The sequence below is a fragment of the Ictidomys tridecemlineatus genome, unplaced genomic scaffold (assembly GCF_052094955.1).
Source record: "Ictidomys tridecemlineatus isolate mIctTri1 unplaced genomic scaffold, mIctTri1.hap1 Scaffold_1399, whole genome shotgun sequence".
Classification (NCBI taxonomy): Eukaryota; Metazoa; Chordata; class Mammalia; order Rodentia; family Sciuridae; genus Ictidomys; species Ictidomys tridecemlineatus.
Window position 1 is genome coordinate 2,994 of NW_027521245.1, and position 15,182 is coordinate 18,175.

Here is a 15,182-nt window from a genome sequence, read left to right on the forward strand (position 1 = left end):
AGAGTGGTGGTACATGCCTGTAATCCCAGGGACTGGGGAGGCTGAGACAGAAGGATTCCAAGTTCAAGGCCAGCCTCAGCAACTCTGTGAGGCCCTAAGCAAATTCAACAAGACCCTATCTCAAAATAAAAAATTAAAAGCGTTAAGGATGTAGCTTGGTAGCAAAGCCCTTGAGTTCAATCCCCAGTACCGAAAACAAAAAACAAACAAAAAATTTTGTGAAGCCTTTGCGGGCTCCTGGAAGAAACAGATGATTCATTTTGGATACAGCAAACTTCCTGAAGAATTCACTCCCATCTTCAGAAGGTCAGAAACAGCTGACCTAGACTGCTGGTGTAGACTGCTGGTATATGTTAAGTTCTAAGTAAAGAAACCCAATCTGGACTTCAACAGTCAGGGCCTGGGTCACTCTGGTCCCCAGTGAAGTACTCCCCTACAACACTGATTAGAGCCATGATTCTCTTTCATCAATCCAGAAACTTAGTGAGAACCATGGGGTATCATTCTTGAGGTGGGAAACAGAAGGAGAGAGCAGGGTTCTGGCCTTGCAGTCTTATGTTTTGAGGACACGGGGAAGGAGGTATGTGGAGGAAAGCAAAATATACATAAAGCAATCAGAAGGAATTCCATGGAAAGGTCTAAAGACATGGAAGGATTTGGTCTGATAAGAGGAAGGAGAAGGAATTCTAGATATCAAACAGGTATCCAATAAGCTAATGGCTTGAAATGACTCTCAGTCTTGAGACCCAACAGGGGCTCATCACAGCCATCTTCTGTAATCAAGGCTCCAAGACAGCCCTTAAAGAACCAGAGGCACCAGCAGGGTGTAGCCTGGGCGCCAGCAGGTAGCAAGGGAAGCCACATCCGGGGTTCTCAGAACACCCACAGAGATGGGAGGAAGCCACAGGGAAGAGGGTAAGGGCTGTGGAGTCAGGCTGGGAAGAGGCAGAGTGGGTGCAGGAGGCAGGACGAGGAGAGGGAAAAGTCTAACACATGTTCCTACATGCTGTATGACTCCCCCCAGTTGACACATGTCCAGCCACACCATGCCCTGATTTAAAATGCTCCTGACTAACCATCAAAAACAGTCTCGGAAGACAATCTGAACAGCTGACTTGACCCCAGATATTTTGCTGACCATCCTTTGGTCTCCCAGAGATCCCACAGGCCATCTTTGTAGTGCTGGCAGTTCTGGTCATTGCAATGGTGGCTCTCGACAGAGCAGATGATGTCTCTCATCCCATTTGATTATAAAAGGAAGAATTGCTGTGGTTAGGAGTTAGGAGATCCTTCTTTGATGCAGGCCACATTAAGTCAAGTAAAAGTTGAAGTGTAAGTTAAATTTTAAAAAAGCCTCCTACCCTGTTCTGATTTCCATTTTTACTACAGCCCCCAGCCAAGTTACCATCATATGGCATTCCTGGAGAAGCAACAGGGTATTTGTTTAATATGCCAAGATGCCAATGGTCATGAGTTGTAGAATATGTATTTTCCACAAAGGCTGTTTCCCTCTACCAGAACAGTGGGAATTCAAATCTGTAGGCCGGCCAGCTGGAGGCAGCATGCAGAGTCTGGCAGGCTACCTGGGCCTGCACATTTACCTCGCCCTCACCAGGGGAGGTGTGACGGCAGGGCTGCATTTTTATGCTGGGCTCCTACAACCACCCAGCCTTCCTTGGTCTGGAGCTTTGCCAGTGTTTATACTCCTGCCCTCAGGTACAAGCTGCCCTGCAGCACTCGTACTTGGATTTTCCTTTAATAGTGAAGCCACCCTCCATGCCCTGCTCTGATGGTGGACCAGTTTCCAGGGAATTCTCTGTGGTCACCATGCACAAAGAGAGCCATGAGCTGTGAGTCTGTCCAGAAAGAGAGCAAAGGCCCGGTCCATGCACTACAAATGCATGGGCTTCCCTTGAGAAAGCATCTTTCATTCCAAGGGGTGGGATCCATGGAAGTAGAGGGCCTTCACCCCTTTACCAGACTCACAGGGAGGCATTCTGCAAGTTCTTCACTCTGCAGAAGGTACCAGGGTCCCTTTCCCAGGGCAGGGCCAAAGCCATGGCCCGCTCTGCATCCCCTAGGAATGCCACTGCTGCAGAAGAAGCCCAGAACCTCAAGCCACAGCCTCGCCTTTTTTCCTTCATGAAGGCTCACCTGCCTTTTCAGAGAACCTAAGGAGCCACCCACACCCCCAGAGGCCCTCGTATTTTTCCATCTTTCTATTAGGCATCTTTTTCTCATTAATGCACTAACACTCAAACTGTGTGCAGAGAATGATGAAAAAGAGACCTTGTGTGAGGCTTGGGATTTGTTCAAAGCCCGGGGAAACTGTTTTAGAGGGTGTATGTTTTTTATTCCTTTTATGAGAGATGCATGTTTTCCTCCCTGACTTGTTTAAAAGTAAAGTTTAATATGCTGCCAGAAAAATTGCTGGTTAATAACTTAATAAGCTATGTGCTGGGAATTATGGGGGAAAAGTAGTATTCAAGAAAACTTTTATTTACAGTTTGGGGCTTGGAGGATATATAGCATCAATTATTACATAGAATGTTAACAGAGGTCCCCTTTCTTTCTAAGAGCATAAAAAGATAAATAGGTGAGGAGAATGGAGCTTCTTGATGTTGCATGAGAAGCCTGGAAACATCAAGATGAGGATTTCTCACAGCGTGCTCCATAGAACCATGGTGACATGAACTTGGCACATGCTTGGACCTCAGCCCCATCAATAAAAGTAATCATGATCATAATAGTAAACTGCATTTTTTTTACTAAAAGTCTTATCTTCAAAAATATTTCTATTCTATTTCATTTAATCTTTATAAAATTCTTAAGAGGGAGGGGAAATAGGCATTATCATCCCTATATTCCTTTTTTTTGCAAATCATCAAAGTTGTTCGGAGAGCTCAAGTGATCTATCCAGGATCAGCACAAAGCCAAGAACAAAATTAAGGTTTTCTAGACAAACAAATTCTATCTTTGTGTCCCCAACACAATCAGATGAAAGGAAGATACTGTGCCACACAATTACAGCATGTCAGTTTGTACCCACATGCTCTGGTATTGTGCCTGAGAGCCAATCTGGGGAAAAGCAAGGCTCCAAGCACTGCTGCTCTGGTGATGATCGGCCTGAGGGCCTGTTGCAGCATGCTGATGATGTTGATGACAAATTACTGCCGGGTACAGTTGCGCACACCTGTAATCCCAGCCACTCAGGAGGCTGAGGCAGGAGGATCCCAAGTTCCAGATCATTCTGGGCAACTTGGCAAGACCCTATCTTTAAAAAAAAAGATTGTGGGTGGTGGTATTACTAGGTATTGAACCCAAGGGTGCTTTGCCTCTGAGCTATATCCCCAGCCCTTTTTATTTTTAATTTTGAGGCAAGGTCTCTCTAAGCTGCTCAGGGCCTTGCTAAGTTGCCAAGGTTGGCTTTGAACTTACCATCCCCCTGACTTTGCCTCCAGAGTCACCGGGATTACAGTTGTGTGCCACCATGTCTGGCCCTGTCTCAAACTTTAAAAAAATAAACAGGGCTGGGGCTGTAGCTCAGTGTAGAGCACCTCTGGGTTCAATCCCCAGTATAAAAAACCAAAACTTAGGAACAGATACTTTCCATATCTGTGTACTCTTTCATGCTTTTACAGCCATTATTTACTATGTCTTCTCCATCCTCATGTATTTCACACCCACATTTTAGAGCTTTCTATTTTACAGATGAAAACTCAGGACTAAAGACAGATAAGGCCACACCATGCTAGTGTGTGTGTAAGAATACTCTGCCTCTCTCAATGTCAGCACAGAGTTGTTTTCAGACTAGAGGCTTTCCATTCACCAAGCACCTCTAGAAGAGACCCTCTGCACAGTCACTCTAAAATACAGAGCCCACAGGCTGATGGGGGCCCTCTCTGGCTCAGGGAGTCCTGGAATGGCCCCTAAACTTTTGTTGGATGGTGTTACTCCATGAGGGTGCAGGTCCGTCCAATCACTCTGGAAGGCTGGGCAGCAGGGGTAGCTGAAGGAGGGAGAGAACAGGGAGCTGAGGAGGGCCCCTCTCCAAGCTGCTCCCTTGGCCCATTCACATAAGAACAGTCCACGTTCCCCACAAGCCCTTCTGAAGGTAGCCTAAAGCCTGGCCACTCAGGAAAAACATATTAGGGCTGAGTCAGCTCAAAATGAGGGCAGGGACATGTTCCAACCAGGTCTGCACACCGCTAGAAAGCCTTGGTCTGTTACTAACTTCATCAAATGTGCTCTCTCCAAAGGATCACTGCTGCAAACAACTGTGCAACCCAGGAGAACTAACTTACTATCATGTTAGAACTCAGAACCTATTGGCACGACTAGCTGGTCAGATCCAGTGGTAGTCAACCGGCTGTGAGTGGATTTCTTTCTTTTTTTCCTAATATTTTTATTTTATTTATTTATTTTTAGGTGGTACTAAGGATCAAACCCAGCGCCTTGCATGTGCTAGGTGACCGCTGCTGCTGAGCCCCAGCAACAGCCCCTGTGAGTGGATTTCTAAGGAAAAAGGATCTGGAATAGCTATTTTGATGGCAAAGAGGACTGATGCCGAGTGCCCTAGCCAGCAAGGGCAACTACTGAGGGAGGACCCCAGTCAGCTCTGGGGCGCAGGGTTGCAGGATTTTCTAAAAGGATGATCAGGAAGCAGGAGAGGGAAGCAACTCAAATAGCAAAAAAGCAAAGTTGCTATTTACATTCCAATAACTTGAGCCACCTCTTGGGCCAGACACACCTGCCCCCCGCACCCCGTGTCTAATTACCTCTTCTGCAAATATCAGTTTGGATAAGATTTTTTTTATTAATAGGGAGTGGGAGTGCTTCTCTTAGTCCCTTCTGAGGCTTCCAATAGGAAGGAAGTCATGTAGGTGGGTCTCCTGGCCCCGATCCCAGCTTAAACTGTATTTACCACCTCTACTATCTTCAACATCCCCCATCTTGAATTTCCACAAAAGTTTCTGTTTGAAGAAAGAATTCCACTGGGTTAAGTGACTCTAAATTCCCTTTCCTGCTATAAATTCTAAGGTTCTATGGTCGTATTAGCAAGCTTAGGAAGACAAAAGCGATGTGGTCTCTGGTACATACAAGTGTCTCTATTTCCATGAGTAGTGGCCCAAGCAGAAGACAAGGACTTCCAGGTGACCAAGACAGGAAGTGGGTAGACTGCTACTAGGGAGCTTCTGGTTGATCACCAGGAAAGAATGGAAATTCTGTTGACCAATGTGGGGCTGGAAAGTCTTAAAGCCTCTCTGGGCGGGTTCCATGTAAGCACACATAGCATCCTCTCACCAGTATCTGCCTGAGCTTAGTATTTCCTCTTCAACCTTGGCCACACTCCTCTGGCTGACACTTAAGGGCTGACACAACGGGTCTTGTATCAAATCTTGCACTGCTCCCTAAGCACAGCACCTCTTCTTCACCTTTATCTCCCTGCGGCCCACAACAGACCGACGTGCACTGCCTGCAGTATGCCACACTGCACTCGCTGTACGCTCCCCCTCAGGACCTGCTCTTTCGGCATTGCTTTTGGCATTTCCAAATCAGACCCTTGCTCTAAGGCCCAGCTCAATACCTACCTCCCCCAGAAAGTCTTCCCCATCACAGTTCACACTCGTTGCCCACTCCCAAGCTCTTGTACTTATTCTATATACTTTTATTTGTGCTCCACTGTTGGTTAATCATTTCATAGGAATAAGCTCTCTTCTCACCTCAACTCTGACAACTGAGACCCTATTATGGCTCCATTATACATGTCTAATGTGCTGGCCACCAACGCTCAGCTCTATTCCAAGATTCCTTCTTTGTATCTGGGCAATGAGATCTTAGCGCCAGGCTCCATCCCAGCATCACCTTCCTCATTATCCAATCTAAGATTACTTTATCTAATAACTACCTCTCCCCTAGCCTTTAAAAACTTCCCCTGCCTCCTAGAAGACTTCCTGGGAACCTCTACCCCCATGAGCTGGCACTTATTTCTCCCTTCCCAGCTCCTGTAACACACTTTGTCTCATTCCAATATTTACTAAATTCTTACTTGTTCATAGCTAATTAAATCTGTACCTGTCCTACTCACATGGTTTTTCAAACACAGACTCATTGCTCACCTTTCTACTCCCCACTCTGCCTACTACCTTGCTTTGTTCTGTCTGTGCATCTGAATTGACTTTAGTTCACAGGAAAGGCTCAATGAAAGTAAGGAATGTGCTGATTTACTCAAAAGATGGAACAAGTTACATGCCAAAGGGAAAAAAGTATCCCACTGCATGAGGGCTTCACATAACATTATGAGAATGTGCTCAGGACACTAAGGCAGCACTCATTGTGAGCTAGACAATGACAACATTGTCCGAATTTTCCAGCAACAAGACCCCAGTGAGCCAACAGCTACAAGGGGAGGAAGATGTTTCTGAGCCTTCTATTGAATAAATTATGATTTCCAGGTTAAGGCTACAGATTTCTATATTTTAAAAAGTTGAGGGCACTACTGGGGGTGAATTCTTGGAGTGCAGTTGTATAAAAGGATTTTATGTTTCTCATTGTGATATGAAGAAGATTTGACCTTGGACAACTTGCTCAAAGTCTCAGTTTAACATACTGATCAGTTTTAACTGATTTTACCCAGACTATGAGCCCAGGCTGTTGATGAGTGGGGGGTGGTGTGCAGAGACAGACAGAGAAAGGAAACTAAAAAGCAAAACACAACCACCAGCAATGCCTGGAAACTTGCTGTGTGACTAAACGTCCCTGTTGAAACTTGCTTCCCTGAAAGTTTTGGCAGGGACAACAAATGATAGCCTTAAAATGCCACACCATCTGAATATTTTAATAACCCTCCTTAGGGATTCTCAGCAGTGGCATGGAAGTGAAACAGCAACCTGTAGCTTGGCAGAGGGCTCAGCCTCTCTTTATTTCAAGCTGTTGCAAAAGAAGGACCTCTTTCTTGGGGAAAGAAAGGGTCTGGGAGGCAGGGCAGATTTGGGAAGGTGAAATCAGACCTAAGCCCCAGTATTTCCGCCTGGGAATTGAATCTCTTGTGTGAATAAATCTGGTGGTTAGAAAATAAATGCTGTCTTCAGCTGCTGGAGAGCAAAAGAGAATCCTAAACCAGATTTTCTGCAGCTAGCCACAGACCCCTTAGGGAAGAACTAGGATTGCCACACAAAAGCAAGCCCAGCTCTGTCTATAAGCATGTTTTCCTTAGGCATTTAAATCCACATGCTCTCAAGGGGCATACCACTCAGCTTGCAGGGACCGGTAAGTAACAGAAAAGGAAGAAGAGATGGGAGTGTGGATAAGGGGTGGCCAGGGGAGGAGACCAGAAGGTGGCTGGAAGCATATGTCCTGGGGAGAAGAAATAGATCAGGGGCACAAAGAAGGGTGAGGAGCACTGGGGGAAAGCTCTGAGGAAGTAGCTGGATCACACGGTACATACACAGCCTGCAATTTAGAATTAACTTGGGATAGTAAATTAGACTCGATGCAGGGTAGCAAATCATTAGGTCTTTGGCAAACATTAGCTCCCCGCCATCATCTCTTCCCCTCATGAACACTATTTTATTCAAAAATTTATTCCCAAGCATGCTTTCCTAGTAACCTTGGGACCCATTCTTATATTGCTGAGAGGCTGTTTTTTCCACCACAGTATCAGACTGTTAGTTTCCAAAATGATAACTGCTCACTGCATGCCAACAAAACACTGGTCCTATCCCAGGCACTGAGGACACAGGGATGTCTACCTGGACCAGGGAATGTGACTTCACAGCACTCATGCCAACAGCTCCTCAGTGCAAGTTATCTGAGGTGGGTGAGGAGAGAATGCTGGGTGGACACCTTAAGTAACCTTGGCCTTCTCCTGAGCTCCCAGTTGCAGCCCCAATCCCTGGGGAACGAGAGCATAAGGGTGGTAGTATTTCTAACCTTGCGCTGGACCACCAAAGGGGCTGGCCCTTGCTCCTCAAAGTATTTACTGAGTCCCAGCAGCAGTGGAGTCAATCACATAGGAACTAGTACAAAAATGCAGGCTCCCAGGCCCCACACCAGACTTAGTCAATGAGGGTCTCCATTTTAACAAGATCTCCAGGGGATTCATGGGCACTTCTTTTTCTTCTTCTTCTTCTTTTTTTTCCCTGAGAAGTATTGTTCTAGCAGATGCTGAAGTTATTGGCTATTCAAAGCCTTGATATAAAAACTGTGTCTGGACAGATGAAGGCAGTGGGGCCAAGAGGAGTGAGTCCCACAGAGAGCTGGGAGCTTAGTCCTCAACAATACTAGCAGTTGGGCTGGGAATGTGGCTCAGGCGGTAGCACACTCATCTGGCATGCGTGCAGCCCCAACCTCCGTGGCTATAGTTTTCCACCTGCATGGTGCTGGGAGTGGATGACAATAAGCTGCATGTTTTTTCTAGATCTAAAATTCCAGGTCTATGAGTATACTTCAGAAAACTCTAATTTTCTGCCCTCTTTACATTGAAGTAGTGGTTTTAATAACCAGGCAAAGTGTTTGATACAGCATGGCATATGGCAGGGCTTAAGAAATAGTTTATTGGGCTGGGGATGTGGCTCAAGCAGTAGCGCGCTCGCCTGCCATGCGTGCGGCCCGGGTTCGATCCTCAGCACCACATAACAACAATGATGTTGTGTCCGCCGAGAACTAAAAAATAAATATTAAAAATTCTCTCTCTCTCTCTCTCTCTCTCTCTCTCTCTCTCTCTCTCTCTCTCTCTCTCTCTCTATCTCTCCACTCTCTCTCTTTAAAAAAAAGAAATAGTTTATTGAATGTTACAGGTTAGATATTGGTGTCCCCTTGAAAACTCATGTGTGAGAATGCATGACAGTTTAGAGGTGAATGATAGGATGATAAGAACCTTTAACTTCATTAGCAAATTAATCCCCTCATAGAAATTAAATGAGTTGTGGGCTGGTAGAGTGTGGTTAGAGGAGGTGGCTCTTTGGGGACAGACATGCCTTTGGGGTTTGTATCTGGTGAGGAGAGCTGCTCTCTGCTTCCTGGTGTCCTGTCCTAACTAGTTTCCCCTGACATCTGCCTCGCCTAGGGACCCATCTGTGGAATGAGACCACAGAAACCGTGAGCCACAAAATAAATTTTCCTCCTCTAATTGTTAGGTGTTTTGGGCACAGCAATGAAAAAGTTGACTAAATCATCAAATGAAGTGACATAGCTATAGTCCCCTCTATTCAAGCTTCACCCCAAAAATGAAAATGTGCCACAGTTGCCAGGATAACCACCATACCAGAGTATCCATCAGCGTTAAATGACACTTCTGAGGGCAAAGGAAACAAAATATCTAAATCAAAAACTCTAGCTGGGCTGGTGGCACATGCCTATAATCCCAGAGCTTGGGAGGCTGAGGCAGGAGGATCATGAGTTCAAAGCCAGCCTCAGCAAAGGATAGGCACTAAGTCAGTGAGACCCTGTCTCTAAATAAAAATACAAAAAAAGGGCTGGGGATGTGGCTCAGTGGTTTTGTGCCATCGAGTCCAATCTCTGGTATACAGCCCCCCCACCATACACACAAACCCTCTGGGGTGGGGCCTGGCATAGGTTTAAAAAACTCTATCTAGACAATTCTAACATGCACTAAGAATTACTGCTTGGAGTAAAAACTTACCATCAGCCAACCTGGTACTTGATAAATGCCAATACCAATAGTTACAAATTCCTATTTCCAAGAGAGCTCAGCAGGGAGCAATGGTGGGGACAGTGGTAATGCATGAAGAGCATGCTCCATCCAGAGAGCTCTGGCAAACCAAGGCCAGGTGGCAACAGGGGTCTGATGCTGCCAGATCTTCTAGTTTTTCAAAAAAGTTGAATATCTTGATTTATTGTGAAATTTCTTGATCAGAAGATGAAAGAAAGAAAGAAAGAAAGAAAGAAAGAAAGAAAAAAAGAAAGAAAGAAAATTAAATCATGTACAAGCCGAACAAAGTACATGCATGTTCAACGTGATCCAAATGCACTGACAGTTTGACCCCTCTGACTGAAAGTGCAGTCTGCCCAGTGCTGAGCAGTACTTTGTACAGAGCTTGGGGGAAGACCCCTTCTTAGGCAGATCAAATAAAACACAATACTTCGCAAGTATAGCAGTGACTGTGCTGTGATGCAGGAAGCAAAAATTGAAAGAAAAATTACCCATGCTTGTCTGACTTATCTGTTAACTGAGGCCAAGGTGAAAGGCTAACTAAACTGGGTGCTGTACACACAGGGTTTGATTTCTTATACTAAGAAAGTTCTGAGGAGAGTTCTTGAGATAACATATACTAATCTCCTCATACAGAGAAAAGTAGGCATTCAAAAAGGAAAAGTTTCCTTAACCTAATTTTAATTTTAAAAATCCTTAGTAAAATTTTGGTAGAGGTCTACCACAGCATTGTTGGTGGAAAGATGAGCTGAAATTTTCCTTCTGGAAAACAATCTAGCAGTGATATCAAGACCTTTCAACATTTTTGTGTCTCCCAATCAACTTATTCCACTTCTGGAAATCAAGCATGAGACAATCACGTTTACACGCACACAATCACCACAAAGATTTTCACTGAAACACTATTTACAACACTAAAATATGGGACACAAACTAAATGGCCAGCAATAAAATAATGGTTAGGTAAACTTAATGACTGATTATTCAGATGACAGAAATATGCCTTCAATGAATGATGTTTTCAAAGATGTTCTTCATTTGAAAACTGGCAAAATATTTTAGTTTTGGGGTTGCACAAGGGAATAAAAGCTAAGAATTATCACAAAAAGTCAAAACAATGAAAAGCTTGAAGGAGTGATATGGTAAAAGGCTTTATGATTTCAATGTTTGTCATTCAATTTTTAAAAATCATAACAAAATATAATATAAAAATTGCCATCTTAAAAATTTTTAAGTGTATAGCTCAGTGGGGTTAAGTGCATTTATACTGTTGTGCATCTAATCTCTAGAATTCTTTTCATCTGGTAAAACTAAAACTCTACCTCCATTAACTAGAAGCTCCTCATTCTCTCCTCCCCCAGTATCTAAGAACTAGCAACCTACTTTCTGTTTCTATGAATGTAACTACTCTAGGTACCTTTTATAAGTAAAACCAGACAATATTTTCTTTTATTGACTACCCTAACCCATGTTGTAGTTTGTGTCAGAGTTCCCTTCCTTTTTAAAGCTGTATAATATTTCATTTTATACATTTATACATACATGTGTGTGTATACATATATACATAGATATATAATATTCTGTTTAGTCATTTATCATTTGTCAATGAATACCTGAGTTGTCTCCATACTTAGACTACCATGAATAATGTTGCTTATGAATATGGCTATATAGATATCTTTGCTTCCAATTTTTTTGGGTATGTGCCCAGAAGTGGAATTGCTGATTATAGTAATTCTATTTTCAATTTCTATTTTTGGTAAATGCCACCATATTTTCTTTTTTTTAATATTTTATTTTTTAGTTATCGGCAGACACAACATCTTTGTTTGTATGTGGTGCTGAGGATCGAACCCGGGCCGCACGCATGCCAGGCGAGCACGCTACCGCTGAGCCACATCCCCAGCCCGCCACCATATTTTCCATAGTAGCTGTACCACAGAGTTTTTAGTGATAATAGTAATGGCAAATGCTTTCATGATACTGTCAAGTAAAATAAGGAAGCTGTAACTTACACATACAGTCTAACCTTAACTATGCCAAAAAAAAAAGACATAGGAAAAAAGATGAAGTAACTACATAAAATTGTTAACCAATAATAGTGGTTTCCACTGGATTGTGGTCAGGAGCAGATTTCTATTCTCCTTTCCAAATTTTGCACTTATTTTCTGTGTTAAATATATGCTGCACTGACGATCAAAAAAATTGAAAAAAAGTTTAGTAGAAAACTTTTGGTCAACACATCATACACTGTGCTAAGTCAGAATAGTTTGTTCAGTTCACTAAGTTTATTAAAGGGAACACACTACACACACACACACACACACACACACACACACACACACACTCCCTTTTTTTCCCCTTTGATAACCAAAGAAGGAAACACTAGATAACTAAATTCATCTCTCAAAATTTTTAGCCCACTATAATAGTAATCCCAGCCCTCGACTGAAGTCAGCCAGTCTTTTGCTCCTCCTAGTCCTACTTGACAGGGCTTTTAAAAGTCTTTTCTACTCAGGCAGGACCTGAGATCCAGCTGGGTCAGCTGACCTGGAATCTGCAAACAGCAAGGCTTGCAGACTGTCTACCTTTGGGGACTGCGCGGAATTCTCTTTTAAGGGCCCCCAGCTGCTCTTTCCAGGCCAGTGGCTGACCCTTATTCTCAGCGAGTCCCTGACCTGGGTCAGCTTAGTTTTCTTTCAATAGTTGGCAAATTGCCTTAGCACCAGGGAAGAGACAGTGAACTAGATTGAGGAGGGAGGGATGGAGGAAAATGGGAAGGAAGGGACTTGAAGGATTAATGAGCTGATTTCCATAAAGGCTTTGACATCTTGGGATGAAAAGTAGCCTGTAAGAGCAGAAACCCAGTCCTTTACTTAGGCCACGTTGCCAGCTGGCCATTCATCACCCAAAATTCCCCAACAGCTCCATGGCTATTGCTCAAAGACCTCATATAAATCCTTAATAATCTTGCAAAGTCAAAATACCAAATACACGACAAAAGTCTTTATGTGCCCTCAATTTCAGAGTCAAAATTTAAAAATTGAATTGGTGATCCCCTGGCTCCAATGAATTTTTTAAAAATCTTTTCTGGGAATAAAAGGACAAATAAATGACACATCCACTAAAATTTTTGTACTTATTGGACTGAATGAACTGAGGCTGATTATCAAATAAATTTAGGAGGAAAAAGGTGTTGGTGCTAAAATTTAAACCAACATTTTCTTTTTGCCATAACATCATTTTTTCATAGCTTATATTAAAAAGATACAGAAAATCCTTAGTGGGCTCAAAAGAACATCATTCTTCTTTCATGTATAAATTTCAAGGGACATAAAGGAGCAGTGGAATTTGGAATACTCTGCGTTGTAACATCTTCATGGGAAAGGCAGGTGAAGGGAAGATGGGTCTGTTTTCAGAGGGGACCACTAGGACCTGAGTGGGTTAGCTGAGCATGGAGCTAAGTGGTGTAGACAAACACCTCCTGAAGCAAGACACCCTTAGGGACATGGAAGGCATGGGGCAGGCTGATGCTTCATCACTTGTCCCCAATTCTATAATTTCCTCTTCAGGATCATCAGGGTTATCCTCTCAATGGTGTAGACAATATAGAAAGACAGATACAAAGCTTTGGAATGCATTGTGCTTTGGCAGCATGTTTTCCTTCCAAACACTATTCTAGTCTCTAAACACATCCTGACTAATACTGGTAAAAGTGAGTTGGGGAGCAAGAGGAAGCTGGTGTTAGGAACCATCCACAGACCACCCACCAAGTGGAAAGTTCACACTTGGATAATAGAGAGTTGACTGTACTGGAAACAGACTGTGGCTTTCCTGGATTCTGGGCAAGGAAGGTAGAAGCCCAGTGAACTGCAGTGATCCATGTCTTTATTTTCTAGGGCATGGAGAAAAATCAAGAGAAGGGTGGGGGACAGTGATGATGATGATGAGAAGCCCAATTGGAGAGTAATAATAGGGGCCACCGGGAAGGCTTATAAAGAAATTCCCCAGCTGAACAGGAAGCTGGGGTGACTTTGTGAGCCAATGGCTGGTGGGTCACTATGCCTTCTCCATCCCAGGCAACAAGAAAGGCTGGACTCAAGAAGCAGGTGGGCAATGACCTTCTATGAGACCCATGACAGAGTAGCAAGCTAAGGGGCCAGAAACTTCTTCACTATAGGACTTGAAAAACTGGAGAGTTTGGAGCTTGGGATAGTTCTGGCTGGAAGGAGGGTTTCAACAGGATAATTTCTGGAGAGCCCCAACTTCCTGATCCCCCTGAAGGAGGATTTGACCTGTTAATAGGTAACCAGCTGAGTACAAATATGACCACAAGTCCCTGTTCTTCCAGGAAATGTGTTCTGGGGGAGCTAAGAGTCCACTGAGGGCAAATAGGACAAGGCTGAGGGGAAGAGTTTATGGTTAGGCAATTTTTATCCTCTAAATAAAATGGAGAAAACAAAATTTAGATTAAAAATGAGAGATTCAACATAACTTTGTTGGCATTTTAGATGCTAGAGAATTTCCCCATCAACATCCCTGTCCAAAGCTATTGCTGGTCAATCACTAAGGCCTGCTGTGTGGGATATCTGCCACTGGCTCCCCTTCCCCAAGCTTCCTTAAGGAACTTTCACTGTGGCTTCTGCATGTTTCCTCAGCCTTATTCTGTACCACAGGGAGAGCTAATTTTCTTACACTTCTTCAAACCTACCCTGCCATTTCAAACTGCCATATTTCTGCTTATGCTATTACCTAAGTCTGGAATTCTCCTCCCTGCCTTGGCCATTTGGCAAAATTTTCTTTTCTTTTCTTTTCTTTTTTTTTTTGGTATTGGGGATTGAACCCAGGGGTGCTTAACCACTGAGCCACATCCCCAGCCCTTCCTTTATTTTTGATTTTGAGACAGGGCCTCACTAAGTTGCTTAAGCTGGCTTTGAACCTGCAATCTTCCTGCTTCAGCCTCTCAAGTCACTGGGATTACAAGGTAATGTCACAGTATGTGGCCAATTTGGCAGATATTCAAATCATCTCTTGATGGCTGGTTCAATGTCAGCCCTCCCTGCTTCCTCCTCTGGGCTACTCCTGTACCACATACATTTGTCACATAAAAATGTTGAATGAAAATCATCTACTTACATATCTCTTACCTCTGGTGGCCCTTAAAGCCAGAACGACTTTTCTCTGTGTATCCCCACCTCTCCTAAGACAAAAGTTGGCCTGGAGTCTTTGCTTAACAATATTTTCTTGGACCAAAATGATCTGTGGGCCTCATGTCACCCATTACTTGATTTGCCATATAAGGTGGGGGACCTAACGAAAGTAAAAAATAAGCACATTTTAAAAAAAAAATAAAGAAGAGAGGCTGCTCTCTCAGCAGACTGCAGCATGGAATGTGGTAAGGAAGTGTGTGGGTCTTCTCTGGACCCAGTCGCTGGGCACTTACTGTCCTACCAGTATCAGGTACACCAACATACATTTGAACACAGTGTTACAGACAACCCTTCCTGTA

The 15,182-nt window shown here is 43.7% G+C and overlaps 1 protein-coding gene across 2 annotated transcripts in view; it reads right to left on the minus strand.

Annotated features, from left to right (window-relative positions):
- Nucleotides 1-258: 258 nt before the first annotated feature.
- LOC144372640 (tRNA-splicing endonuclease subunit Sen15-like) overlaps nucleotides 259-15,182 on the minus strand; it is a 37,458-nt gene continuing 22,534 nt past the window's right edge. Inside the window, exons 3-4 of one of the 2 annotated variants that reach the window (XR_013432591.1) lie at nucleotides 14,821-14,983; nucleotides 259-9,868 (exon numbers count right to left, since the gene is read on the minus strand). Coding sequence is in view for 1 of the 2 variants with exons in the window: in XM_078035962.1 (XP_077892088.1) it covers nucleotides 14,947-14,983 (37 nt within the window). In the remaining variant the exon portion in view is untranslated. The other variant, XM_078035962.1, reaches the window with a different exon arrangement.